The sequence below is a fragment of the Garra rufa genome, chromosome 15 (genome assembly GCF_049309525.1).
Source record: "Garra rufa chromosome 15, GarRuf1.0, whole genome shotgun sequence".
NCBI lineage: Eukaryota > Metazoa > Chordata > Actinopteri > Cypriniformes > Cyprinidae > Garra > Garra rufa.
Window position 1 is genome coordinate 18,052,264 of NC_133375.1, and position 27,864 is coordinate 18,080,127.

General features: G+C 37.5%; 1 protein-coding gene across 1 annotated transcript in view; it reads left to right on the forward strand.

Annotated features, from left to right (window-relative positions):
* The first annotated feature begins 4,585 nt into the window (after nucleotides 1–4,585).
* The window catches only part of mvb12bb (multivesicular body subunit 12Bb), a 76,512-nt gene continuing 53,233 nt past the window's right edge, over nucleotides 4,586–27,864 (forward strand). Inside the window, exons 1-6 of the mRNA XM_073819770.1 lie at nucleotides 4,586–4,657; nucleotides 7,468–7,583; nucleotides 14,144–14,251; nucleotides 22,335–22,431; nucleotides 23,531–23,660; nucleotides 25,210–25,326. Coding sequence (XP_073675871.1) covers nucleotides 7,473–7,583; nucleotides 14,144–14,251; nucleotides 22,335–22,431; nucleotides 23,531–23,660; nucleotides 25,210–25,326 — 563 coding nt within the window. The 5' untranslated portion in view covers nucleotides 4,586–4,657; nucleotides 7,468–7,472. The remainder of the gene's footprint in view (nucleotides 4,658–7,467; nucleotides 7,584–14,143; nucleotides 14,252–22,334; nucleotides 22,432–23,530; nucleotides 23,661–25,209; nucleotides 25,327–27,864) is intronic.

Genomic DNA, 27,864 nt, shown 5'->3' on the forward strand with positions numbered 1-27,864 from the left:
AAGCGAGCCAGACCTCCTGCCAGACGCTGGAGCGCGAGCGTGTGTATGTGTGTGCGAATACGTGAGTTCTGCTTGCGCGATGTGTCCGTGTCAGTGTGCGTGTGACCGAGGCAAGGTTGGCAGTTGAATCTATCAGCAAAAGAGTATCGGTGGCCTCCGCTGGAGTCAGGGTCGCACATATGACCTTGTTAACTCAGGTTAAGATCAAACAATGAGGACGTCAGGAAATATTATGCGAGCTCGAGTCCACATTAAGTGGAGTCCTGATAAATGTAATTGAATCATTTTGCAACAGCATTCAAACCGTTTAGTCTCCTTAAGCGTTAGCGTTGAAATGAACACCATAGCTCGCCTGATTAAAGGCAGTGGAGCTGTATGCGATAATAGCAATAAGGATACGTTTTTAACTTATGCATTGGTAGTGCCAAGAAAACAGATGGCTTAAAAAAGACGTAATCACATTTGGCAAAGCATCACAGCTGATGAGAGGAAAAGAGAGCAGGAGTGCTTCTCTCCAGCCAGGCAACTGTAGCCTAACCCAAACTGACCTTTAATTACTTGCAGAAAATACATGGATATTACATCCAGGCACTTGGCTGTGTCCTCTGGGTGCAGTAAGGCTGTGCTTCTTAAAACACATTATTATAAGCTATTCAAGAGACACGGGGCCTTTTCATATGCTTGCTAGTAAAAGGGGGGACAAGGGAGCGAGGAAGGGATCATATTTGAAGCGAGCGTGGCGGATTTTTCACTCTTCCGCAAGTAATGGCTTGAGCGTGGAGACGGAGGTCACCAGGGCTTCTGTAGATTTCCCAGGTCGAGATAAGGATATTATTACACTGCCTGGTAACAAAGAAATCTCCATCTCCGTTGGTCCCCAGACAAGTGTTGGTAAATTAGAAAACACAGGCAATGACCTTTCTTTTACACATGTATGGAAGAGAGGCATTTGCAGCCTTTTTCAAATGCTTTTCTTAAGGCTTGACAGCATCAAACATTCCCTGAACATCTAAGAAAATAGCTGCTGGGAAACATGCAGTAAAGTAGATATAAGATTAAAATAGATTAAGATAAGAAATGTGCTCTCTCTCTCTCTTTATATATGTGTGATAACCCAACAGCCTACCAAAATTGTCTGTAGTTCATTCATTTTTTTCTGTGCTTTCCACAGCATTATCAGAACAGACCTGTGGCCTATTTTATACAGTAAATATATTGTAATATATGTTGACATATTTGTCTATGTGACTGAGGGCCGCATATCAGTAATCAAGCTGGAATTTCGGCATTGAGACTACCAAAACCAACCATGGATCTCACTGAAATGTATGAATTTTGAGTGCACCGAGAAACACTATGGAAGATAGTCAAGGCTTACAGAATCCCATGTGATCCGTTGACATCTTTCGCAACCTGTACCAAGGCTCTCACTGCTGTGTACGGATGAAAGAAGGGGTAATGGATTTCTTCGCAATCGAAACTGGCGAACAACAAGGCTATGTGCTTTTGCAGATGCTATTCTTCCTCGTCAGCAACTTTGTCTGCCACTATTCCATCGACTGCCTATACATCGGCATACCTTGGACAGGTGAAAACCTCTTCCTTGCCGAACTTTGCTGATGATATTGTTTTCGGCCCGACACAGACCTTAGATCTTGCTTTCCAACTCCAACCCCTGCAGATTAAATTGCCGCTACTGGACATGATTGTTAGTCAACAACAACCTAGATGTGCAAAACTTGGAAGATGATGGAAGCCATCACTTGAAAGTTTTCCACCTTTGATGTTTGTAACATGTCCTCAAGATCACTGGGACCATGTTAAGAAAATGGATGTATACCGTGAGGTCAACACACGGCCCCTCTCTGTGACCGTTACTGAACGCCGCTTTCATTTTACCCATTTTGCACCTCACTGATCATCGGCTACTCAAGACAGCAATATTCTAGCTGCCTGCACAAGGCAAACAAAATCAAGGTTAACCAAAAATCACTTGGCAAGGTCTTTTTTGGATGACCTGTGAGCAGTCGACATTCCATGGGACAAGGCCCAAGTCATTGCCACAGACTGAAGCTCTTGGAGAGCACTTGTCGTTCTATGTGCCAAATGGCGCCAGTGGAATTAAGGTTAAGACTTTTGTTTGGGCTTCTGGATGTGGAAGAATAAATCTTGAAGACTTTTCTGTATATCCTGCACTACGTTACTGTGAAAATCTAGTGATTTGCATGTAATAAAATGCGCTAAACAGATCTAAGAGTTTCATACTCTTGTTCGTAGCTAGACACATTATCAAATTTTACCAAAATATTTTTAAAATAGTATATTTATTTTCCACATGGGATACAACTTTCTAAGGCCACAGATTCCCACAGTACTTGCTCTATAGAGGTAAACATGCCATATCGTTGTTTGTTTGTGCTCCATGACATTTAAACAGCATTATATAAATTTTGCAACTCCTTATTTTCCAGTACCTTTGACAAGGTCTTTTGTAGAAAGTTTAGGGCCGTGAAAGTGAACTGTATGGGTGGCATTTACTGGACCCGAAGAGGCGGTTTATTGGAATGTAAGAATTGCAGCGCTGCAAACAAAGCACCCTCATATCTAATGATCCCCCCTCCCATGTACCATCTGCATCGCTCAGCGGACCATCTCCACCCCCATCACACACACACACATGCGTTCACACATGCGGGCATCATTCATCTTACCCGCAAATCCCCAGCATGCGTCGGGGCGCGCATTAAAACCAGCCCATAATGGCTGACGGCTTTCACAGTTAGTGTGAGAATGCTGATCGCTGACTGTTTCGCACTGAGTGCTTCACCACCTTTTCCATAATTAGACCATTACTTTAACAGGTGTGCCACTTCCCCGCTTTCCTCCTTCCTTCTGAAAACATCTCTCCACACTCCACGTTTTATTTCATCAACTTCAGCCTGTCTGTGAAATCTAGCTGAGGTGTTAGAGGAAAGCTTGTAGTCTTTTTTTTTCCACCTTGTCAGGAGAGTCATGTGTGACATTGAGAAGTTCAGCTGACACTATAACACAGCAGGATGAAGGAGAACAGCTCGGGGAGTTAGTGGAGATGTTTGTACTGCAGAAAGTGCGTGAGATATCGCTTGACAGCCTGCTGTACGGTTAAAGTACCAAAGAAATAGCTTTTACTATGTACAGTGCCACACCGTTTCGGGATGACTGCGTGCTTCTTTAGCATCTCAACAGGCTTGGAAATATTGACAAAGGCTCATTATATCACACTACGCATAGCGAAAGTTAGCAGGTGGCACTGCTGCAGCGTGACCTGACGTGCCTCGGCGCTGTATACGCGCTCTGACATGAAACACATGTAGCGCTCTCGCTATCTGCCATGCGTCTTTCTCCAGCTTTTGGGCGGTTTGGTTGCGAGCCAAACTGACACAGCAAGTCTCAGTTGAGATGGCATCTATTAGTCTCTCATTGACACGTCTGTAGTGTACACTTGCGGCGGGCGCCTGCTCTGGGCCACGGGCATTGATTCATTGTCAGTTTTCCATGAATGATGATGAGCGTAAGAGGTCTCATTACCTTATTATGTTCATTAAATCTTGTTTAGTTCTTGTGTTTGATCTTATTGTGCATTATTAGCTCCAGAAGAACGCCGGGTTGATAACAGATGCTTTTTGGCGTTGTTTCTGTTCTTTCTCTTCTCTGAAACTTATTTCAAGGCAATGACAGAGTCAAATCCATCAGGATTATGCCACTGTGCGGCTGCCATTAGACGATGCAGACTGATGTATTCTTATGCCACGCAATTGGCTGTGGCGTAATCTGTTCCACCTCGCTGTACTTCACGAGGGTATACGAGCCTCCCTACGCATGTACACAGATTATTCATCTTCTACTATACAAGGATGATAATGTGGAATATTTATTTTCTGGAGTTTCAGTGTTTCTTACCTAAATTTAAGGAATGAAAACAGAAAGTGATTTATATGTCTTAATGGAACAGTGTTTTCTGAGGAACAATGTTACTTAAGTGATTAAATATCAGTCTGTCTGTGTCTGTGTGTATATATATATAGCGACAATATTACCTCACAAAATATGAGAATGATGCTCCAAATCGATGACAAAGCTATTGCTACTGTACATTTGGAGAAGTATTCTATACTATACACATTGCATGTTCACAATTATAACTGTACTAACAATAAGAATGTGTAAACTGGTCAAGGAAATCATTTAATACTAAATGCGTATTGTTTTGGCTACTCACTATGTATTCACAATGTATACAACTATTTTACTAATACTCTATCTGATAAACTAGTTAGCATTTTACTTAAAAAGTAAATGTGCTGTGCCTGTTTAATCTCGCAATACTGGTCAAAACGCAATATATTAAATACTAGACAAATAATAATATTCAGCAATACTTTAAAAACTTTTTCCATCTCAGGAACAAAGAGGCTATAGGCTTAATTTAAAAGACTCGCTTCTCCTTTTAGGGAAAAAGGTATACAACAGGTGTCACTCTTGATCCTTACCTCATCATTCCTAGTAAATAATTTGTCAAATCGATAATACTTGCGGAAGTGAAAAGGACAATGTAAGCTTGTGTACGTTACCTCAGTAGTGATATTCACGAACGCAGTCTGCTGTTTGGTTCCCTCAGGTAAGCAAAAACGACGAATTCACATAGTTTAATCCTATGATCGGCTGCGATGACGTTACGACGTATTTTCGCGTAAAAATGCGGATAAAGAAAGATATAAATAAACGCAGTACGTTGTGACAGTGAAACGCTGATTCCAGCTGTTGTTTGTCCAACCGGACTATTTGTAAAACGTTCATAACTGTAAAAGGCTGAATCATATTGATTTAAATCGTTTGAAATCGTATAAACAGAATACGTATTGAAAAACAATAGATTTAAAAGAAGAAACTACAGTCAGTGAACATGTGACCACTATGTTGTATTTACATATGATCATGATTTCTATGATATAACTTAATGTATTAATATATTAATGATTTAAATATAATTTTCAGATTGGGTAAACTGTTCACACTAGCCATGTAAAATGTAGAGTAACATCACTGTCTGGTTTATAGTATTTACTAGTTATTGTTATTTTTTCTGTCTTAGTAATTTACGTATAAGTCGGTAGATTTGACTATGACTATTGTTTATGCTGTCTGAGTGTTTTCATATGCAATGGCTTACAGTGTCCGTTTGGCATGTTGCTTTTACTAATTCCCCTTCATCTGTTGCAGTGCAAGCTTGATCCACTCCATCCTCTTTCATCTTTAACATAAAAACACTATAAGATGAGTGTGCATCATTAGTGCCACAGAAAGTCGCCCCCAGTCTGGACAGCCCGGCCTCCATTTTTCAATTAAACTTGCTTTACAATCAAATAGCCCAGCACAGTTAGGAAAAGGCTGCATTGATTAGTGTACAAATTAACACAAGAAAGAAATCATTCTCCCTCCATAAGCTAATTTGCCATCCTCGGTTCTCCTTAATAAGTCCCTGCGACCGACTTTTTATACACAGACCCTCCACTGCCTCAGTAAATCCTGTAGATTTAATAACCATAATTGCAATAAATTCGGTAAACATTTAGATTGAATGCAATAACTGTGTCATTTACTCCAGTAGGTTGCTTTAAACGTAATTTAATAAAAGGGCAAAGGACCCTCCACATAGGCTAGTCACTAATCCTTGGTGATCCATGCGTACACATTAGGCTCAAGCATCTCGGGACGAAAATAGACAACGATTGATCTAGATTTCCTAGAAAATATCTGATCGCCGTGGCCTGTTGTTTAGTGAGACTTCACTCGGTGGAGCCTAATTATGTTTGTATTGCTACTCCATCTCAGGTCATTTGTGGTGGGTCCAGTGGGTCTTAACGTACGCCTATTATCATTCAAAGGCTTAAAGGTGTACCGCAACATTTATCTGTTTAGTTCTTTGTCTTAGAGGTGAGCTAAGCCATTGTGTTGTGTTTCTGTGTTCAGAATTTTAAAACAAAAACAATGAAAAGGTGAAATAGCACTTAAAGGTATAGTTCACCCAAAAATGAAAATTCTGTAAATATTTACTCACCCTCATGTCATTCCAAACGCTCAACATGTTTTAAAACCAATGACTTTCATTGTGTGTGAGTTGTTTTTCATAATATCTACAGAATATTCATTCGCTCGTTAAATAGCATTTAATTTTTTTTTCTCTGGGGCACACATGCATCCTTTCTATGTAAATTAGCAAATTATAGCAAAATGTAGACAAGCACATTTTTGCCTTTTTAAACAGCTGTTTCAGGTGTCTTTATTTTAATTTAGTGAATGCATTTGCATACTTACCTGATTTGCGTAATTCCTTTAGTGAATCGTGCTCTAAAACAACACAGACAGCGAGTGCAAATAAACAAGATTGTCATTCTTTTGCACAATTCATGTTTAGTAAATTCTTTCATAGTGTATTAAGCTTTTTAGATACATATCCTAATGATCTAATATAAATCATTTGAAACAACATACTGTAATGCTTTAACATCTCTATAAATGTACAACTCAAACACTAAATAGAGAGGAGGCCATAACTATTGCAAGCTCTGCCTCATTTCCAGAGATTTGCTGGTGGCATTTACGCAGTGAAAAGTTTACTCCCACTCTTTAATGCGAGAATGAAGATCGCTCATCTTTATATACAACCGCCACTAAAACCATTTCATCTGAAACAGTTCAGAACATAATGTCAGCCCACTCCATATATCTGAAGCTCATTACAGGGAAAAAAAAAGTTTTGCAGTAATTAATTACCCTGCTAATTGGGCCCTCAGCAGTATTATTGTCTGTGTCTGTGCAGCTTATTTAGTGTACAAACGAGACCTGCCGCATGATTGTTTCCCTGGCTTTAGGAGGCTCATACGCTCGGCTATTAGCACAATGACTATCATTCAGTTACCATCGCTGAGAGTTCAGTCTGGTACTGAAAAGCCTTTACGAGAGAGTTTATTTTGATATATTCCTATCTTTATAACTCTCGCTCTGTCTTTGATTTCACCTGTGCATATGTGTGTGGGTCTGTGTTCTTGTGTCTTTGTCTGCCAAACCTATTTTCAATACCGAAGAGCACATGTACTTGAGAAACCATGCTCTGATTGCCAGCTAGTTGCATCAAGCGAAAAAGAAAAAGCTTGGAAACACAATGAGAGTCTTAATATATTTATAGATTGTTTTAATATGAAAATAAAATTAGATGCTCAAGTCTTTATGGATGCTCTGGTGGTAATAAATTTTCACCTTGTCAACAGCTCAAAGTGTTTTGCATTTTCCTTTTTCATTTTAGTCTTTATTTATTTCCAGAACTGGGTGTTAGTGGGATGTGTGAGCTGTTTCATTTTGCTATAAAAATAAACTATTGTAACTAGAATAATTGTATGTGTAAATGTAACTTTTATTTGTTTCACACAGCAAGCATGGCAGATCTTCCGAACATCTCCGGTGGTAAAGCAGAGCTGCAGCCTGAAGCCATCACTGATATTTGTGTGCTGGCATCCAGGAAAGAACCTCCAGCAGGCTACTATATTGTGAGTTTGCAATTGCCAAATATATGTGTGATTTGGAACCTAAAATCTATAAATAAGGATATAATACGCATACTGTAAAAAATCTGTAGTTTTTATTAAATAATTCTGACAGCTGTGTTTGCCAGCAGTAGCTTTTCCACAAGATGAAGTATATTCTAATATACAAAAGGTGCACAGAGTCATTCACACAAACACTAACCACCATCAAGGTTACACACGACACTTAAATAATGCAATAAACATTCATTAAATGACAGAAGATGCAATATAAAACCCAAATGTACATAACTGACAAAAACTATTAGGAAACATGATTATTTAAACAAACTAGGAACTCTTGGAATGTCCCTTTACAGTTTTTGACTGTTAATTATACAGTCAAACCAAAAATTATTTAGAGACCATATATGTGACCCTGGACCACAAAATCAGTCTTAAGTCGCTGGGGTATATTTGTAGCAATAGCCAAAAATACATTGTATGGGTCAAAATTATTGATTTTTCTTTTATGCCAAAAATCATTAGTAAATTAAGTAAAGATCATGTTCCATGAAGATTTTTTGTAAAATTCCTACTGTAAACATATCAAAATGTAATTTTTGATTAGTAATATGCATTGTTAAGTACTTAATTTGGACAACTTTAAAGGTGATTTTCTCAGTATTTTGATTTATTTGCAGATTCCAGATTTTCAAATAGATGTATCTCGACCAAATATTGCCCTATCCTAACAAACCATACATCAATAAAAAGCTTATTTATTGAGCTTTCATATGATGTATACATCTCAGTTTTGTAAAATTTAACCTTATGACTGGTTTTGTGGTCCAGGGTCACATATTTTTTTGTATTATCTAATAGTGTAGTTAAATATAACAGCTGGTAGATATTCAGTTACATAATTCATTACATACCTTTCTATCAAAGTTATCTGACATTATCAACTGAATTTGTTCTGACACAGTTTAACTCTTGAGTTCTAGTCAAATTTTATTACCGTTTTCTAAACTACAGTGAATAAACTGTAATAATGTGAGAAATGTTGAAGGTGTCTGAATAAATTTTGGTTTGACTGTACGTTGATTTGCTCTATTTTTACTTCTACAAACTGTACAGTTATTAGAATTTAACTGTAAAATTACTTGAAATGTCTGGTCAGATCTTTGACAGTTTTAATCTTGTATATATTACTGGAACTTACTGTTAACCCATTAACATTTTTTTTTCTTCAGTTTTTTCTTTGTTTTACAGTGCAGTTATTAATTCAGTTACACAAAAATGCATTAAAAAAATTTAACCTACAAATCCAATACCAACTAAATATAATAAGTAAAAACGTATTCAAGTAAAATATAATCAAATGTAATTTTTCATGTGTCTGGGAATGTCTTCAACATACCATTACAGTATTTTGTCACCTACGAAAAAATAATTTTAACAATGCTGTATTGTTACATGAATTTTCTTTTTAAAAGTAATATAAACTTCACTATAAATTAAATAGTAATTTTTTTTTGCTCTGTATTTTGCAGTAAAACATATATTAAATGTTAAAAAATAGGCATTTTAAGTTAAAAAAGTAGCATTTTTAAATTAAAAAAATATATTTTTTTAACTAAAGTATAACAAAAATATCAAGGCATAATTTTACTGTTTTTATCTATAAATCACAAGGCATTTCACAATTTTCTTGCCAATTGTAATATAATTAATATAATATAACAAACATTTAAAATTTCCTACAGTGTGTCATGATTTTTAGGGTTAGGTTTAAGGTTAGTACGTAAACTCATGTAATGTCTTTTATTTTGAAGTTTGGTGTGTGTTCACACTTCTCCTTTTGTGTTCGGGCGTGGACTAGATTGTCATTGGTTCATTTGTCTGCTAAAGTCTAGTTTTGTAGATTAGTTGTGTTCTTTGATTGGTTCTCTTGCTTTCTAGTTTGTTTGCCCTTTAGCTTCAGTGTATTCAGGCTCTCAGTTTTTTCATCCTATATCAAACATTGTTCAGTGCTGAGGTATTTCGTTCTGTGTATGTTGTTCTGAGTAAATAAATCTGCATTTAGGTTCAGTTTCTAGCTGAAGCCTTGTTATACATTATACAACTGCAGTTTTACTCAAAATTGAACAATTAACAAAGCAAAAAGTATGTGTTTATTTTCTTCCTTTCCCAAAAGGCAGTAACATGATTTATTAAGGTTTGGTTTTATTTCTGTTCTTCCTCTGGTTGGCTAAAAGCGGTGAATCCTCCGGCCTACCCTGAGGATAGATTTTAACAACTCTTTCAGATGAGGCCTCCAACAGAGCTTGGCACCGTTGCCCTGTGTTTGTTTAGGACTCAGATGGCACTGACACAAGGGTGGCTGCTGGTTCTACGGCGCTTCTGCAACTCTCAGCAATCCCAGAGCGCTGAGAGGGGAAACTAGGACAACAGTATCAATGGCCTCTAGGAAAATGTTTTGTGTATGTGTGTGTGTGTGTGCGTGTTTCTGTTGTCTATGTGGGTGTGCCTCAAAAAAAAAAAAGACTGAGAAAAGAACCAGGGCGGAAAGAGAGGAAGTTTAGTGAATAAAACAAAGCACAAAGCAAACACTGTATGAAACAAGCCTGCGTTAAGCTTACGGGCAGCTAGAGTTCTTCCTCTCCGCTTTCCTCTTCTCCCTCCGTTTTCTTTCTTCTCTCTCTCTCTCACTTCCCGCCCCATCCGCCAGTCCCCAACTGTTGCCGTCTCCGGCGAGTTGTCTGTGGGTTGGCACGTTGCTGGGGTTCTGCCCACTGGCGCTGAGGATCCGGTGTACGCCACATGGCACCAACGTGTTCTCAGAGGCCCTGTTCCGCTTGGCCTTTCCCTCCATCACACGCAGCAGGATGCAACTGTTTCACTTTGTTTGCACAAACAAATGCATTTATTTATTAACCACCTTTAAACGACCAAATAAAATGAAAACTGAAATATTTGTCTGTTTTTAGGAGCTAGCTAGTGTTCTGAAATTTGACTATTTATGTGTACTGATTATCAGTAGCTTCTAACAGTCAAATCTGTCCACTGTCACTTTGCTTGTGCAAACAAACGTCGATAACCTGTAAACAAGTAAATATACAAATCAATCTTTCCATTTTGCTTAGATTTTTTTGATAGTTTTAGTGTTTGAACTAAGACCATTTTAAATTATTAACAGCTTCTGTCAATCCATGTCTTACTTTGTTTGCCCAAATGAACATGTTTATTAAAAACAGTTATGCAACCAAATCTAAACAAATATTAAAATAGCATTTGATTGTTATTTTAGCAGGTACCTTTGATAGGTACATAACCAAATGTAATTGAAATATTTTTTAGTAGCTAGTTTTATCTTTATATGATACTAACTCACAATTCTGACTTTTTTTTTAGAATTGTGAGACATAAACTAGTAGTTCTGCCTTTTTTAGGAAATGCATGATACAACCTCACAATTCTGTTTTTTTTTCTCAGAATTGTGAGATATAAACTTGTAGTTCAGATTTGTTTTCAGAATTTTGTGATGTAAAATTGCAATTCTGACTTTTTTTTAGAATTGTGAAATATAAACTTGTAGTTCTTTTTTTCGAATTGCGTAATACAAACTCACAATTTTGACTTTTTTTCTCAGAATTGTGAGATATAAACTTGTAGTTCAAATTATTTTTCAGAATTTTGTGATATAAACTTGCAATTCTGACTTTTTTCAGAATTGTGAGATATAAACTCGTAGTTCTGACTTTTATTTTCAGAATTGCGTGATACAAACTCACAATTCTGACTTTTTTCTCAGAATTGTGAGATATAAACTTGTAGTTCAGATTTTTTTTTTTCAAAATTTTGCAGTATAAACTCGCAATTCTGACTTTTTTTTAGAATTGTCAAATATAATGTAGTTCTTTTTATTAGTTGTGTGATACAAACAATACATAATCTCATAGTTATGACTTTTTTCAGAATTGCTTGATGCAAACTCACAATTCTGACTTTTTTCAGAGAATTGCGTGATACAAACTCGTAAACTTGTAATTCAGACATTTTTTTCTCAGATTTGTTAGATATAAGCTTGCATTTCTGACTTTCTTTTCAGAACTGTGAGATATAAACTTATAGTTCTGACTTTTTTTCAGAATTGTGAGATATAAACTCGTAGTTCTGACTTTTTTTCAGTATTGCGTGATACAAACTCGCAATTCTGACTTTTTTTTCAGCATTGCGTGATACAAACTAATAATTATGATCATTCTTTTCAAAATTGTGTGATACAAACTAGCAATTCTGACTTTTTTCTTAGAATTGTGAGCTATAAACTAGTAGTTATGAAAATTTGTTTCAGAATTGTGTGATACAAACTTGCAATCCTGACTCTTTTTCTCAGAATTGGGAGATATAATCTCATAGTTCTGACCTTTTTTTTCAGAATTGCATGATACAACCTCGCAATTCTGACTTTTTTTCTCAGAATTGTGAGCTATAAACTTGTAGTTATGATTTTTTAGAATTGCATGATACAAACACACAATTCTGACTTTTTTTCTCAGAATTGTGAGCTATAAACTTGTAGTTATGATTTTTTTAGAATTGCATGATATAAACTCAAAGTTGTGAATCATAACGTTAGTATTGTGTGATATAAACTTGCAATTGTGAGAAAAAAAACTAACAATTACCTTTCAATTCTGAAAAAAAAAAATTTGAATTTCAACTTTATTTCTCAGAAATGTAGTTTATATTTTGCAGTTGACTTTTTTTCTCAGAATTGTGAATTTATATCTCAATTTTGAGAAAAAAAAGTCAGAACTACGAGATTATCTCACAATTCTATAAAAAAAGTCAGAATTGCACAATATAAATATGCCGTTGTGAGAAAAAAGTCAGAATTGCAAGATACAAGTTTTTATCTTGCAATTCTGACTTTATTTCTCGCAGTTGCCATCATATATCCCGCTATTCTGACTTTATAACTTGTAATTGTGAGTTTATACCTCACAATTCTGACCCTATAACTCGCAATTGTGAATTTGTCATGCAATTCTGAGAAAAAAAGTCAGAATTGTGAGATGTAAACTTGCAATTGTGAGAAAAAAAGTCATAATTGTGAGATAAAAGTCGCAATTACCTTTTTTTTTTTAATTTAGTGGTAGAAATGGGCTTCCATACTAAACAGATGAACTATCAATCAGCAGACAACAAATCACAAGGCACAGAGGACTTATACTTAAGTGTAACTTCATTTCATAAAAGGTTTTTTTTTTTTCAGAAAAGTAGAGGTGCCTCTTCTCCCTTTACTAGTCCCAATGCTTAGCAACTGTTTCCACATTCAGGCTGCGTTGCCTGCCCTGGTTGCGCGGTGGCATACAGACTCCTTTGGTGCCTGGTTCCTCCCTGTTTGACTTTGGGCTTCACAGCTCCGGCTCTTTGTTTACGCTGACAAGAGGAGCGGGGCACTGACCTGGAAAAAGTGGCCAGGACGGGTTGTCTTGTAAAGGGAGGAGGGAGCTGGAAAGGAGGGGAGGATATTGTGGTTGATGTATAGACTCCTCCTGAGAGCTTTCGTCCTGGCCAACGGCTGCTGAGGCTCTAGCTCCACCGCACTCTCTTGCTGTCTCTGTCCACCAGTCTGTTTTCCTCAATGCCCGTTTTCCTGTCAGGTTGTCTGTCTTTTCTGAAAGTTTAATGTATGCCTGTCAAGACCTCACAAAAGATCACTTCAGAGTAGTGCGCCATACAGCACAGAATTTAAAATAGCAATTTAAAGGAGTTCAGCCAAAAATGAACATTTGCTGAAAATGGACTCACCCTCAGGCCATCCAAGATGTGGATGAGTTTGTTACTTCAACAATCTGTTCCAGTGAAGAAACAAACTCATCTACTTCTTTAAAGGCCTGAAGGTGAGTACATTTTAAGCTAATTTTCAGTTTTTGGTGAACTATTCCTCTAATTCCAGTTTGGTTTCTGAATTAAAGTTGAATTGAGGTAAACAAGATATGGAATTATATTATAAAACATAACGTGATGGACATTTTGTGGTTTATTACTTATTATATTATATCATAAAACATAACATGTGATGGACATTTTGTGGTTTTGATAGCTGTGTTGATTTGAAAGTACTGGATTAAAAGAAGAATACAATCTGGTAATTATAAAAATGCATTCTAAAAATAAAAAAGCAATTCAGTCATTGCATTTCTAATAAATCTTAAATGGTGATTGCGTCACTCAATTGTTTTAACTTTAATTTAGAAAGGAAACTGCTTGCTCTCTGCAAAGCACAGTAAAGTCTCATTTAGCTTGTTCAAGGCTTTCTTTGTGAGGTCTCATGCTTGTTGTCCCATGGGGGGCCGGTGGTATTTTTACCCTTTTTGGAGGCTGAAGATTCTTCTCCACTTGCGTAGGGCTCTAATGAGATGGAGTGAGAGCTCAAGCAAGCCTTAATTAAGCCAAGTATGCACAGAGCAGGGCAAAAAAAGGAAACACGCTCACCGTCCATACATTAACTCGATCTCACCTCAATGCACATTCTCCTCTCTGTGTATTTTTTTTTTCTTTTCACGTAGGTTGCACAAACAACAGATGGCTTCGACGCCAACCTGTGGAAGGACAGCATATTCAAATCCAAGGTCACACGCTATCTTGGCTTCACCCGAGCTGCCACCTCCAAAAATGTAAGTGAAAACGTGTACGTTTTAACACGCTCCTTGCAAGTTTTTCTGCAGTTTCTTCACACGCCGTCGTAGAGCGCGTTTGCCCCGTCCGCTTCAGTCCGTCCCTCATTAGGGTTCTGCTCAGATCTTTGATCACAAACTCCTTCAAAATGTGTTCCGTCCTTTAAAGTGAAGTATCTAAACCGAATGCAAATACTACTCTGAATTTAGAATGGTTTGAGAATCTTTTTTCACTTGATGTATGAAGTCCCAGCATGCTTGCATTTGAAAATTTGTTGATCTCCGGTTCTCCCGAAGGAATTTGGTTTATGATTATTCATAAACGCAACTCTGCGCATTAGTAGTTTACGATTTCATTTGGCTCAATTAACCTGGTCCCTGTAGACAGTTTGGATACCTCCCAGCCATTCATCAAAGATGGAGAAAACATCCAAAAAATGTCAAACTTTTGGTTATGGGGATTCTTGCTTATGAAATATGACACATCAAACAGCCATCCAATATGCCTGCTAAAGGAGCACCTATTTTAAAAGATTCCTCTGTGGATTGAAACTATTTGAACATTTAACTCTCGTTTGGCTGAGCTAAATTGAGAATGAGCGCCTTTTTACGTGCAGGTATCTGTCTTGAAAGTGAAACAGGTGGCCCAGTCATGCTGTTCAGGTTATCGGTCTTCATTTAAGGTGAACAATGCAAAGCTTCAGCTGCTTTACCTTTATTGTTCCTCCATTTGCTGTGCAAGCGAAGGCAACAAATAACATATGTCTTTTTAGGAAACATTCTATACTTCTACTCTAGGAGTAAAGTTACTAAAAAATATGTATTTACTAGAACAGACCGTGTGTTCATAACTGAGCTTAGCCTGCTGATGGGTTTGTGAGGATGGCGAAAATAGTCTGTGGCTAATCAGCTTGTTTTGGTAGGTCATTGTTATTCAGTGTTACATCTCACCAGTGCATCTGCTTTTCCTTTTTTATGCGCTGTTGTAACAAACGCCCTTTACTGACTAACTAATGAATATTTTAATATGTTTTTATCTTAGCCCAAATCGGGTTATTTTCTTTATCATTTTCTTTCTCCTTTATAAATGGATACAGCTGCCTTTTATATTTTAGAAAGTAATCATTATATTGTAGAATCAAAATGTTCTGTAGACTAATAAATGTCATGATATATGTGACCCTGGACCACAAAACCAGTCTTAAATAGTCACGGGTATATTTGTAGCAATAGCCAACAATACATTGTATGGGTCAAAATTATCGATTTGTCTTTTATGCCAAAAATCATTAGGATATTAAGTAAAGATCATTTTCCATGAAGATATTTTGTAAATTTCCTACAGTTAATATATCAAAACTTATTTTTTGATTAGTAATATCCATTGTAGGGAACTTCATTTGGACAACTTTAAAGGTGATTTTCTCAATATTTAGATTTTTTTTTTTGCACTCTCAGATTCCAGATTTTCAAATAGTTGTCAGATATCTCTGCCAAATATTGTCCTATCCTAACAAACCATACATCAATGGAAAGCTTATTTATTCAGCTTGATGTAAATATGATGTATAAATATCAAATAAATCTTCAAAATTTTAACCTTATGACTGGTTTTGTGGACCAAGGGTCCCAGTGGTGCTTCATGCCACATTCAAGGGCATTTACTACTCTAACACACAAATGTGGTTATACATTAAAGACTCCTATGACATAGTAAATCATTAATCTCACTAACCTTTGGTCTCAAAAATATATCTCTCTACAGGAAAATGTTCTTCCTCTTTAAAATATGTAAATGTATCACAAGTTTACTCATACAGATTGTTGGACAAACCAGTAATTTTGGGCAATATTTGGCAGTATTGAGCATTATTGGCCATAATCAGATTCAGTTAATCATTTTCAGTTAGTTATTAAAAGAAAAGTTAACTTCCAGAGTAAAAAATTCCTGATAATTTACTCACCCCATGTCATCCAAGATGTTCATGTCTTTCTTTCTTCAGTCGAAAAGAAATTTTCGAATTCAAAAAGGTTTTTGAGGAAAACATTCCAGGATTTGGTTTTCTCCATATAGTGGACTTCAATGATGCACAGTGGGTTGAAGGTCCAAATCGCAGCTTCAAAGGGCTCTAACCGAGAAATAAGGGTCTCATCTAGCAAAACAATCTGTAATTTTTTTTTAAAGAAAAATAAAAATGTATATAATTAACTACAAATGCTCATCTTGCACTAGCTTGACCTCACGCATAATGTAATCACATGCGTGTGACGTATAGGCACAGTACAGTACACACCCAGTGTTTAACCCATTCAAAGTCAAAAGCCCTGTACAAAAAAGGTAAACAGGCGCAAGTACAGACCCAGTGTTGAACCCATTCAGAGTCAATATGTCAGGCAATTTTGAAGTTGTAGGAGAAAATGAGATGGAGTTTTTCGCCCTATACCCTACCTTTTTTAGCAGAAGTACACAGACAAAGAACTAACCATGCATGGCTTTTTCAACGTGATTACGTAATGTGTAAAGAAGTGCATCACAGAGCTAGTGGAAGATGAGCATTTGTGGTTAAAAAGTATATCAATTTGTGTTTTTTTTTTTTTTTTTTTTTTAATGACTGTTTTTTTTTTTTTTTTGATAAAACCCTTATTCCTTGGCTGTGATCGTGTAGAGCCCTTTGAAGCTGCATTGAAACTGCAATTTGGACCTTCAACCTTTTGCCCACTGTATGGAGAAAAATCCTGCAATGTTTTCCTCAAAAAAAAAAAAAATTATTTGCGACTAAAGGAAAAAAGAAGTGAACATCTTGGATTACATGGAGGTGAGTAAATTATCAGTACATTTTCATTCTGGAAGTGAACTTCTTTAATTTGACAAAATAATGTTTGGCCGTTCTTAAAAAGCAACGTGAAAGCTATTTACCCTATTTACTTTCTTAATGCATGATTGTAGTGTTGTGGGGGGAAATGGCACTGAGGAAAAATGGCATTCAATGGCAACAGTTTTCACTCAGAAATGGCCAGAAACAGCAAGTAACACATTAAATGAAACATGACATTTTCAATATACTACAATAATCTTTGTTTTATTTAGTACTTCGAAAAGTCATAACTGCATGTTATTTGACTATATAAACCAGGGGTCCCCAAACTAAGGCCCGGGGGCCGAATGCGGCCCACCCCCACATTTGGACCGGCCCTCTGAACAATGCCAGAGACATATTTTGAAAATGAAAAATTAAAAGGAAAAATTTTAAATATGATTTACTTATGTCTTGATAATAAAGGTTGGCTTTCAAACTAAGATTTGTTAGTTAATTTTCGTTTAATTTTAGTTATTTACATTCAACATAATGTGTCATCGCAATCGAACAGGTGATGCGCGAGCCAGCTAGATGACAAAATGACTCAATAGCGTTTGAGGTGAAACTAGCACTGCTTGTGGGACAGGTGCAAAAGTAAGATTTCACTTATCTCCCAGTTACCCAAAGTTTTTCAGCTGAGAAACCAGTGGCCCCATTCCCAGGTGAAAAGTCTGTGGAAGCGCTGAAAATGATGAAGGCAGAGTTTGACGTGTGATTCAAAAAACACAGTGGATTCTTGAATCGATTTTGCTTGACAAGCCTCTCAAGGCTACGGTTCTCTTGGTTGGTTGTGCATCTTTTTCTTCTACACTTTTTCCTTCCACTCAACTTTCTGTTAACATGCTTGGATACAGCACTCTGAAAAGCCAGCTTCTTTGGCTAAACAATGTTTATGGCTTACCCTCCTTGTGAAGGGTCTGGACAACTGTCAGATCAGCAGTCTTCCCCATGATTGTGTAGCCTAGTGAACCAAACTGAGAGACCATTTTGACGGCTCAGGAAACCTTTGCAGGCGTTTTGAGTTGATTAGCTGATATGTCACCATATTCTAATTTTTTGAGAGTGAATTGGTGTTTTTTTTTTAATGTGAGCCAGATCATCACAATTAAAAGAACCAAAGACTTAAACTACTTCAGTCTGTGTGCATTCAATTTATTTAATACACAAGTTTCACAATTTGAGTTGAATTACTGAAATATATGAACTTTCTAATTTATTGAGATGCACCTGTATATCTTTTGAAAAGAAATTATCCTTTTTCTGTGTGGTGCATAACAAAATAAACTATTCTAGCATTAAAAGGTAGAATAAATACAGGTAAAATCATAATAAAATAACTAGTAGTCAGTCCAGCCCATGGTATTTTCTTTTATAAACCGACCGGCCCCCCCATTAAAGAAAAGAAAATTATGTGGCCTTCTCAGAAAAAAGTTTGGGGACCCCTGATATAAACTTTCAAACAACTCTTTAAACTAATTTTTCTGTTGATGTCACTTAGGTCATGTGGGCTATTGGTTGGTGTTAACCAATAGCCAGGTTGTGATTTCTAATTGTAATTAAAACATTATATAAAAACAACTGTATACAATCAAGGACATAAATGTTTAAAAAAAAAGAATTTTAGAATATAGAAAGGAATCAAACTGTAAAGTGTGGTGTAAGTGGTATCAAAGGAGATTTCATGGAAAAAAAAAATATCAATTTAGAGAAAATAGCCTTTAACGATATGTATTATAACTGAAATCTACATGTGCTCATAGTGCAATTAAAAGTCTACTCAAAAAATAACTCTTTGGCTGATCATGGTTCAATCATGGACAGTGGTTCCTTGCGATTGAATTATGTTATTTGGACGTGTCTACTTTTAGTTACTAGTTTAGCTGTAAAGTATGGTAGTTTAAGAATGGTGTGTACATCCCTACCACTCCCATCAGAGTTCCTTTTTTAATTAAAGCAACTTAGAACCAAGTACATGCTTCACACTTCACCACAACTCCCCCAAAGATAACAGAAAGTCTTTTAAAGGGATCCTATTATGCTTTTTCACTTCTTGAAATGATGTTTCACTAACTAAGTTCGGGAGGAGCGCGTCAGATACTTAGCGTAAACACCACAAGAGGAGCCCACTCAAGCCAATCAGTGCCATAAGTACAAATACAGCCGACTCACCTCTATTCACCTGACGGTTCATCAGTATCCCTCCACCACCCTGACCCCGCACTCCGAGTTCTCGCTACTCCCATGGGGGGTTCTCTGGGCTCGGGACGCTCCCGAGCTCGGAACCTTTTCTCCGGACAGCACGCCAATCACGCACTACCATACTCCGGCTAATTATATGTAAGCGTGAACTCGTGAATTTTAGCCAGTGTGTGGTGTGTATGTTTGGGCATAAAAAAACATCTACAAAGTTACAAATATTAAAGTCCACTCCAAAGGGAGATATTTCGTTTAGACTAAAGTGGCCGCGAACTGCTCCAGTAGCCGTGCTCGAGCCGCGCTGTTGACATGTGCGGTATAGAGGGTCGAAATACGTGTGGAGCTGCAGTTGATGTAAACACAAGCATTGACTAGAGTGACGTAAAAGCCTCCTTTAGCGATCCAATGTGTTTTTGTAAGAAAAATAGCCATATTTAAAGGGGTCATCGGGTGCAAAACTAACTTTTCCAAGTTGTTTGAACATTAATGTGTGTTGGTAGTTTGTGGACACAACCACCCTACAATGATGAAAATCCACCCAGTGGTATTTTTTAATCTTTAGTAATATCCCCTTTTTAAAATCAGTTCATTCTCAGCTTCTTGTCGTTGTGGCGAAATACATTTGATTGACATTAGCGTTTTACCTTAGACCCGCCCTCACCGAGCTCAAACAGTCGAATACGATCCAAATACGATCCTCACTGTGTCGACTCAGGTGCAGACGAAGACACTAACTGAGCGATTGAGGTGTTCTGTTGTTGGATGTAATAATGAACATAGCAGTAGTCATTTACTACCGACATCTGAGCCGCTGAAGACGCAGAGGTTTAACGTTACTTTCGTTTTTAAATGGCCAATCCCGACCTACATATTCATCTATCTTTGTGCAAATCGTTCCTGATGCAGCTTCACCCTCAGCAGAAGTGAGTATAAGGGTTTTTTATGCATCTTTGCAAATGGCCTTTCTTAATAATGTGCTTGTTGTCAAGTTTCGCCGATAAACATGGCTAAATGCAGCTAAACTTGGTTAAAGTAAACATAATCCCAGAGAGGGGCGGGGCGAGTAGAGCTCACTGGCATTTAAAGGGACCATTTTTTAAAATGAGCTGAAATTTTGCAGAGCTGATTTTGACAGATAAAAGGGTGTTTTTTTACACTACTATTGAGAATTTTAAACCAAAGTATATTAGAGACTTTTCATTAAGACCCTAAAGAATCATAAGAACTTGTGGAAAATGGGCATCCGATGACCCCTTTAAAACGTAAGCATCACTTTAAACTTGCTTGCGCAGTTGTACACGGAACTTGCTGCAGAGGCATGGCAGTACTGAAATGCTGTCTAAGCTGTTCACCAATCGAAACCCAGTGGAACAGCTAACCAATCACAACACATTTTGTTTTTCAGAAGGCGGACCTTCATCAAACCCGGAACTAATCGAGCCATTTGTCCCAGCCTGGGGAGAAATCTATTGTAATAATGTAAATTATGTGAAAAATAATGCATCTTTCGAACCACCAAGCATGAGAGCATATTCTAGTGCACCTCCAAAACTACTGTAAAAAGACTTTGTAAAATAGCGTAATTGGACCCCTTTGAAATGCCAACATAATAGAACATTAGACATTAACAAGTCTTTATTCAAAATTTTCTCTTGGCATATCCAGCCCTGTGCAAAGCATGGTGGGAAGTGTAAAACTTCTTTTAAGCTACATTTTCTTTTAAAATTAAAAAAAAAAAAAAAAAAAAACGGTCCAAAATTTTTTTTGTTTCAAGTCAGTTTAACATGATGCAATCATGTTTGAATGAGAAACCTGATACAATGGTGTTAGATTGAAAGTTAGAAAAGTTAGAAAATAAATTGTTTAAATAAAGTGAACAGCAGTACTTGTTTCACAACATATTAAAATCCAGACAGCCCAAAATCTCAAATTTGACCAATGACCTGTGGTGCTGTATTGTTAGCAGCAAAACTACGTACATCTCCTAAGTCTTATAATGGTTATGATATTCAGAGGTGACGTTGTAATCCACTGTGGCTGGTTTACCCTGGCCAATTCCAGCGTGCTTCTGCCTGTTGATCAAGTTCAATGAGAGCTGCAGTTTTAGTATGTAGCACATCATTCCCCTCTGCCACCTCTCCAGCGTGGAGTCTTAAAATGTGTGTCTGCACTGTTTTGAAGTCCCTGACACTAATAAAACATGGCAGCGCCATCAACAAAGGCTATTTTGTCTGTCAGTCAAAGTGGCCCCCACTGTAATTGTCTATGACAAAAACAGATTCTACAGAATTAGCCAGTGAATTATGTGGTGGGAAGTAAACAGTTTGTGATTTATCATACTCAGGGTTGGAGGTAGATGGCCCTTTGTCAGGTCCTGATGGGAAAAATCTCTCCCGCGTCTTTTATTAAAAAAAAAAAAGTGTTAAAAAGAAAAGAAAAAAAAACAGGCCTCATGCATAGTAATAGCATTCATCCATATTCGTACCCTCAAGTCAGAACTATGAATAAAAATGGTCTGTAGTGGTAATAACTGCCGGGTAACAGTAGCGACGCCATCCAGAATGTCGGACTCATCACGTCACGCCACGCTAGCTGCACTCTTTCAGGGCTTTCGCTGGATTATTGCTATTTATTACTGCGAAAAATGGAACCATAATGAGTGCGGGCTGGGAAGGCTGAGGGAAAAAGTCATGCTTGAAAATGTCAACTAAACAGCTCCTGATTGTTTTCAAGTACTCCCTGTTCTGAAGCACAAGCAATTTGGCCTGCCACCGACTGGCCCGAGCGCGGGCCTGCCATGTCTGAAGATGATGGCTAGCGCACAGGTGCTTGCATGCTTAAAAGAGGGCAGCGATTCAACAAATTTGTGTGCGCGCGTCTGCGAAATACAACAGCGGCCTTTTCATTGTAGGTGCGGATCATGCATAATTGAAAGCCGCCCACTTCTAGATGAAATTTTAACCCTGCGAAGTGCTTTCATATGCTTTAAACTCATATAATCATTATTATATCACTACATTTTGTGGCAGAAGCAATTATGCAACGTGGTCGTGGACATGAAGTTGATCGACTTGAAGGACTGTTTGCCAGAGGGCTTCACTCCGATCCAAGACACCACGGATACCCGTAAGCACAGATTCCGTCTCTCTTTTTTTTGCTTTCATCCTCTCTTTTTTTTTTCTCTCTCTCCTCTCTGTAGTCATCCTGAGGGAGCGCTTCTCCAGAGGTTGTGAATGTGAATGTTTCATGGGCTCAGGTTTAGCTTAATTTATGATAGTGCGAGAGAGTAAAATAAACATTTTGCCCCGGAGGTAGGAGGAGAGGAGAACGATGAGTCATTGTTTATCTCTGCCAGAACCCAGCTTTTCTTTATGATGTGCTTATTTATTTATGCATTTATTTGTGCAGAGCGGGAGTGGATGGTGGTTATCTAATATTAATGAAATGCATTCCCTTGATGCTTTAGTGCTTTTTGAGTGCTATGTATTTCTCCCCTTCTCGTCTTCTCTCTTCTCCTCTCACCGCGCCTTTGAGAACGCCGCAATATTATTTCGGCATTGGGAGTGAGGGCAGCATGTTTATTATTTTCATTATTATTGCATTTACACGGCCCTCGCCCCGGTGCCGCCTCGAAACGAATGGGACGGGCTCAGGAGTAATATGGCCGAGTCTGGTAGCAGGTTCTGGAGGAATGACTAAAAAGAAGACGGGCGCTGGTTTTAATGCGCCGCTTTATTGTAGCAAAGCCATGTTTAATAGATGCCTCAGCCACTGTATTGCCATTTCACTCTCAGTCAAGTCCCTTATATCCTTCTCACACACATATTTGATGCTGAAGATTCCCCTCTAGCACCCAGTGACATTTTTATGTAATTATGATGGGCTTTCATATACTTATATGTGCCTTGAGCCTCAAAACACCACATAGGTTGCATTCAAATATTAATGCACATATATATTTAGCTTGTCTCTCAGTATAAATTGTTAGGAAATAGGTAGTTTTTTGCATTTATTGTTGTGTCAGTGTTTATAAGGCTTCCCAAGGACAAATAGGTCAAGCAATATGTTTGTGAGGGGATTGATGCATAATGTAGGTTTTAGTTATGAGTATATGGGACTGTGGCGTATAAAAGCACTCTGGTTTAAATGCAGTTAGACTGCTGATAAATGAAAGACATAATTAGGGCTGTTTATGTTATGACTGTTATATCTCTTTCTCTCTCAGAGGAGCAGGCTTTGAGGAAGGAGAGAGTGTGTGTGAAGTTGGTCCCCAGGCACAGCACTGATACGGCTATATGCGATGTGGTTATACAGGGGAAATCAAAGCACGGCCTCGCTAATTATACATTTATGGGGTAAGATATCATATCTTTGGCTAAACCGAGTCAGTTGGTATGACAAGCATGACATGTTTTTTTTGAGAATTATGTGTGTATTTCATGCAGATGGTTTGGTCACTATTCCCTGTGAAGGTAAAAGAAGTATTAAAGTAAATATCCTGGAGCCATGCTTATTATGCTGTCTGAATCGTCATTTTTAAACCGAAGTGGATTGTTCTTCTGGTCTGTTTGTGTGTTTTTTTTGACCGGCTCCTGTTTTCTCTAGTGCACCTCAGTGCCTGCGGCCTGCTGCAGGCATTATGGGCGCTTGCTTTACCGATGCTGCTCTTCCGACAGCGTTTAAAGCCACCCCTGATATGTCTTACAAACATTATATAGTATTTTATTGACAACATGGTGTTTCATACTATATAGAGAGAGCAAGTATTGTTTGTTTAGAGCACTGCTGTTCAAAAGTTGAAGGTCTGCTGTAAGACCTTTTTGAAATGTAATTTGAATTCTCTAAGTTGATCAAGACTGCATTTATTTGATTAAAAATACAATAGAAATATTGTGAAATATTATTAAGTTTTTCTATTTTACATTAACAATGTAAATGTAGCGTTTTTAAGCATTTTACATTTTAAACAGTATATTTTATTTGTGAACTTATGTTGAGCTATTCTTTTTAACAGTTTTTGACTATTTTTGAATTTTTCAGATCATCAATTAGCTCAGTAAATGCTGGTCACAGATGGAGAGATTTACTTTAAATTTCACTAAGCTGAATTTTACTAAATGCAAGTACAGTTGAGGTCAAACGTTTACATTTCAGAATCTGCAAAATGTTAATTATTTTACTAAAGTAAGAGGGATCATACAAAATGCATGTTATTGTTTATTAAGTAATGACCTGAATAAGATATTTCACATAAAAGATGTTTACATATAGTCCACAAGAGAAAATAATAGTTGAATTTATATAAAATGACCCGGTTCAAAAGTTTACATCCCCTTGATTCTTAATACTGTGTTTTTACCAGAATGATCCATTGCTCTGTTTTTTTGTTGTTTTTTTGTTTAGTGATAGTTGTTCATGAGTCCATTGTTTGTCCTGAACAGTTACACTGCCTGCTGTTCCTTTCTAACAATGATTTTGAGATCCATCTTTTCACACTGAGGACAGCTGAGGGACTCATATGCAACTATTACAAAAGGTTCAAATGCTCACTGGTGCTTTAGAAGGAAAAACCATGCATTAAAAGTCGGGGGTGAAAACTTTTGAACAGAATGAAGATGTGTACATTTTTCTTATTTTGCCCAAGTATCATATTTTTTTTCATTTAGTACTGCTCTTCAGAGGCTACAGAAGATGGTTACATGTCTCCTAGAAGACAAAATAAGTTAAATTTACCCTGATCTTCAAATTCAAAAGGTTTTTTACTTAACGCATAGTTCTTTCTGGAGCATCAGTGAGCATTTGAACCTCTGTAATAGTTTCATATGAGTCCCTCAGCTGTCCTCAGTCTGAAAAGATGTATCTCACTAGATTCACGATAATGAAACAAGCTGTTTTTGTCCACAGTGAGCTCAATGGTTTGGGGATTTGGTATCAGCTAGGAAAAGTCTCTAAGTCACAGGATACAGCCTGCAAAACTACTTTCGTACCCTCTACTTCTACAACTGATGTTGGTGTTGCCAGGTAAGACACTTCACCAAGAACACATACACTATATTGCTTGTTTTAACAGGATATGCCTTAACACAGAAGAAGAAATTGTTCATTGAGTCTTGTCGGATGAGGGAATAGTCCAACAGTGTGTAAAATTAAGTTTCTAAGTAGGAAGTTCCTCCTTTTCAAGTTCAAGAACAGAATGTAGCATAAGATAACTGAGTGTGTTTCCACTGATAACCTGAAGTTCAGCAGGGACAAAACAGCCACAAGGTGCAGAAAGTACTCAAGCAGGAGAGACCGCCGTGAGGAGAGCGCAGTCTGTTGTCTGCTCTGACACACAACACAAACACACAGTCTGCCCAGCGGCCTCGCACACAAACACACAGCCTGAAGGGAAGAAGACAAGAGAGGGAGTGTGACTTTGTACCTCATCCAACTCAAACATGTCAATTATTAATGAGCAGGAAGTAGTGGGGTTTTTCCTCTGTAAATAGTAAATAAACAATCACTGCTTCCATCCTATAGTTGGTAGAGCGGAGAGGCTGGTGGGGGTATGCGATTGTGCCAAATGAAAATGCCAGATTTGAGTATGCCAGAAGGCTTCAAAGGTCCCGGCACTGCAGTTAGGGCCAGTACACATAAAGCTTAGTTGGAGTTTTATTTCTGCAAGCTTTACCCACTTTGTCTTTCAATGCCTTAACAATGAGTTTCCAGTTCGGAGCTTTTTATCTCAGGACTTTTCTGCTGAACAAAGATTTGAGATGGTAATATAGTCTGTTCAGTGTTTCATACTGCTTTAGAAGTTACAGTTGTTGGTCAGTTAGTCAACAAACATTAGCTTTGTTCCAAAACCTAGTAAACTAACATCCTAACCTCTAATTAGGAACACTCTACATAGGCAGAGACTAGGGGTGGGGGGCGATATACCGGTAGACACGATTAACTTTGTCAGCCGGTAGATATTTTCTATCATGGTTACACGCTCATGTGACGTTACTGTGCTACGTGGTTACAAAAAGTGTTATATTTCGAAGGAAAACTCTTAATTGAAAACAGGCCTACAAAAACACGTCTCACTACAAATCTAGTGAAATGCTGCAATCATTTGCCGCGAAAATAAAACAAGCTGTTGTGTTCCTAAACGCGAGCTAAACTCACAGCACATGCAAAAAACGAGTTCACTGCGTTCACTGTGAACTGAGTCGTTTTGAGGTGCGGAAAAAAGCCGTTTTGTCGTTTTGTGAGCACTGTCAGAGAGGCATGCTTGCGTGAAGATGTTGTTTATAGACCACAGGAGTATTGAACAGTTATTTTGCTACTTTATAAGCCTTAAATGTATAGGCCTTAAATCTCGTAAACACACTTTTGTAACAGTATATTGGATTTAGGTAGCTCTTAAAGTGATAGCAGTCTAATATTCCTTCTATCTGTCATTCATCTTAATCAAACAACGAAAGAGAGAAAATCTCTCACTCTCATTGACTAAAGCACTTTTGTAACTTTAATACAAAGAAACATATTTAATTTACACATAATTTTTTTCCCTATTGCTTGTAATTACTTGCCTTCAGTGAGCTTGATTTTTATTTTTCGTAAATTCAGTCTAACAAAAATAAATGCATATTTTTTTGCTGGGAGTAGCTGTGATGCTGCCTAGTAATCGTGCAAAATTTTGGAACGGAGCAATAGAAAATGTCTTTCTACAAATTTCAGTAGACAAAACATACTTTTTGTGTATCATCAGATGAATAATCAAACATGCAGTACCCAACAGTATTATACAACATTGAACAGACTTTATCTTTTTCTGTCAGTTTTATTCACTTCAAACTAAATATGCCGTCGATTCTGACTTGAGCCAGTTCTCACATAAATTCTTGGTGATCATTGGTTGCTTTCATCCCATGATGAGCATAAGATGTTCCAGTGGGCTCCACTTGGAACATTGTCTGAAGTTTTTGCTCTTTGAACTTACGCTCAAGACCGACCTCTAAAACATACCGTGGTTTCGTGGCTTGAATAAAGCCCTTTGTGGCGTCTGATTTTGGAAGGGGCAGCTATAGGGAGAAGCGTTTGATGTCTCTTTGAGTCATCCTACATCCAGTCCCACACTTTCACACACACTTCGTCTCACCCTGTTAATTCCTCACTCTTTTGAAGCCACTTTTCAAGTTGGAGAAGAATAAATTGTACCTCCAAGCGAGGATCCGCGCCTCCCCACTCCGATACCTGCTGTGATCACAGACTGTGCACTTTTGTGTTATTATTACATTTCATGCTTCTACGTCGGCGTGAATGTCCAACTGCAATCTGTGAATCTGTGAAAAAAAGATGGTTTAAGAGGCACAAAAGGTAACCAAGTGTTTTATTGAAGATGTCGTTGGACTTTTCCTGTTTTCAAGACTTTCAGCATCCCCTTAAACTGAATGTATCTGCTACAGAATAACACTTTTCTGGCTTTTAGTCCATCTCAGTTAGCTTTGAGGTCACTTGGTATTGTTCTTCTAAAGGACAAAATAAGCATTTAGCAGATAAACACCTTTCTGGCAAAACCAACCAAAGGTA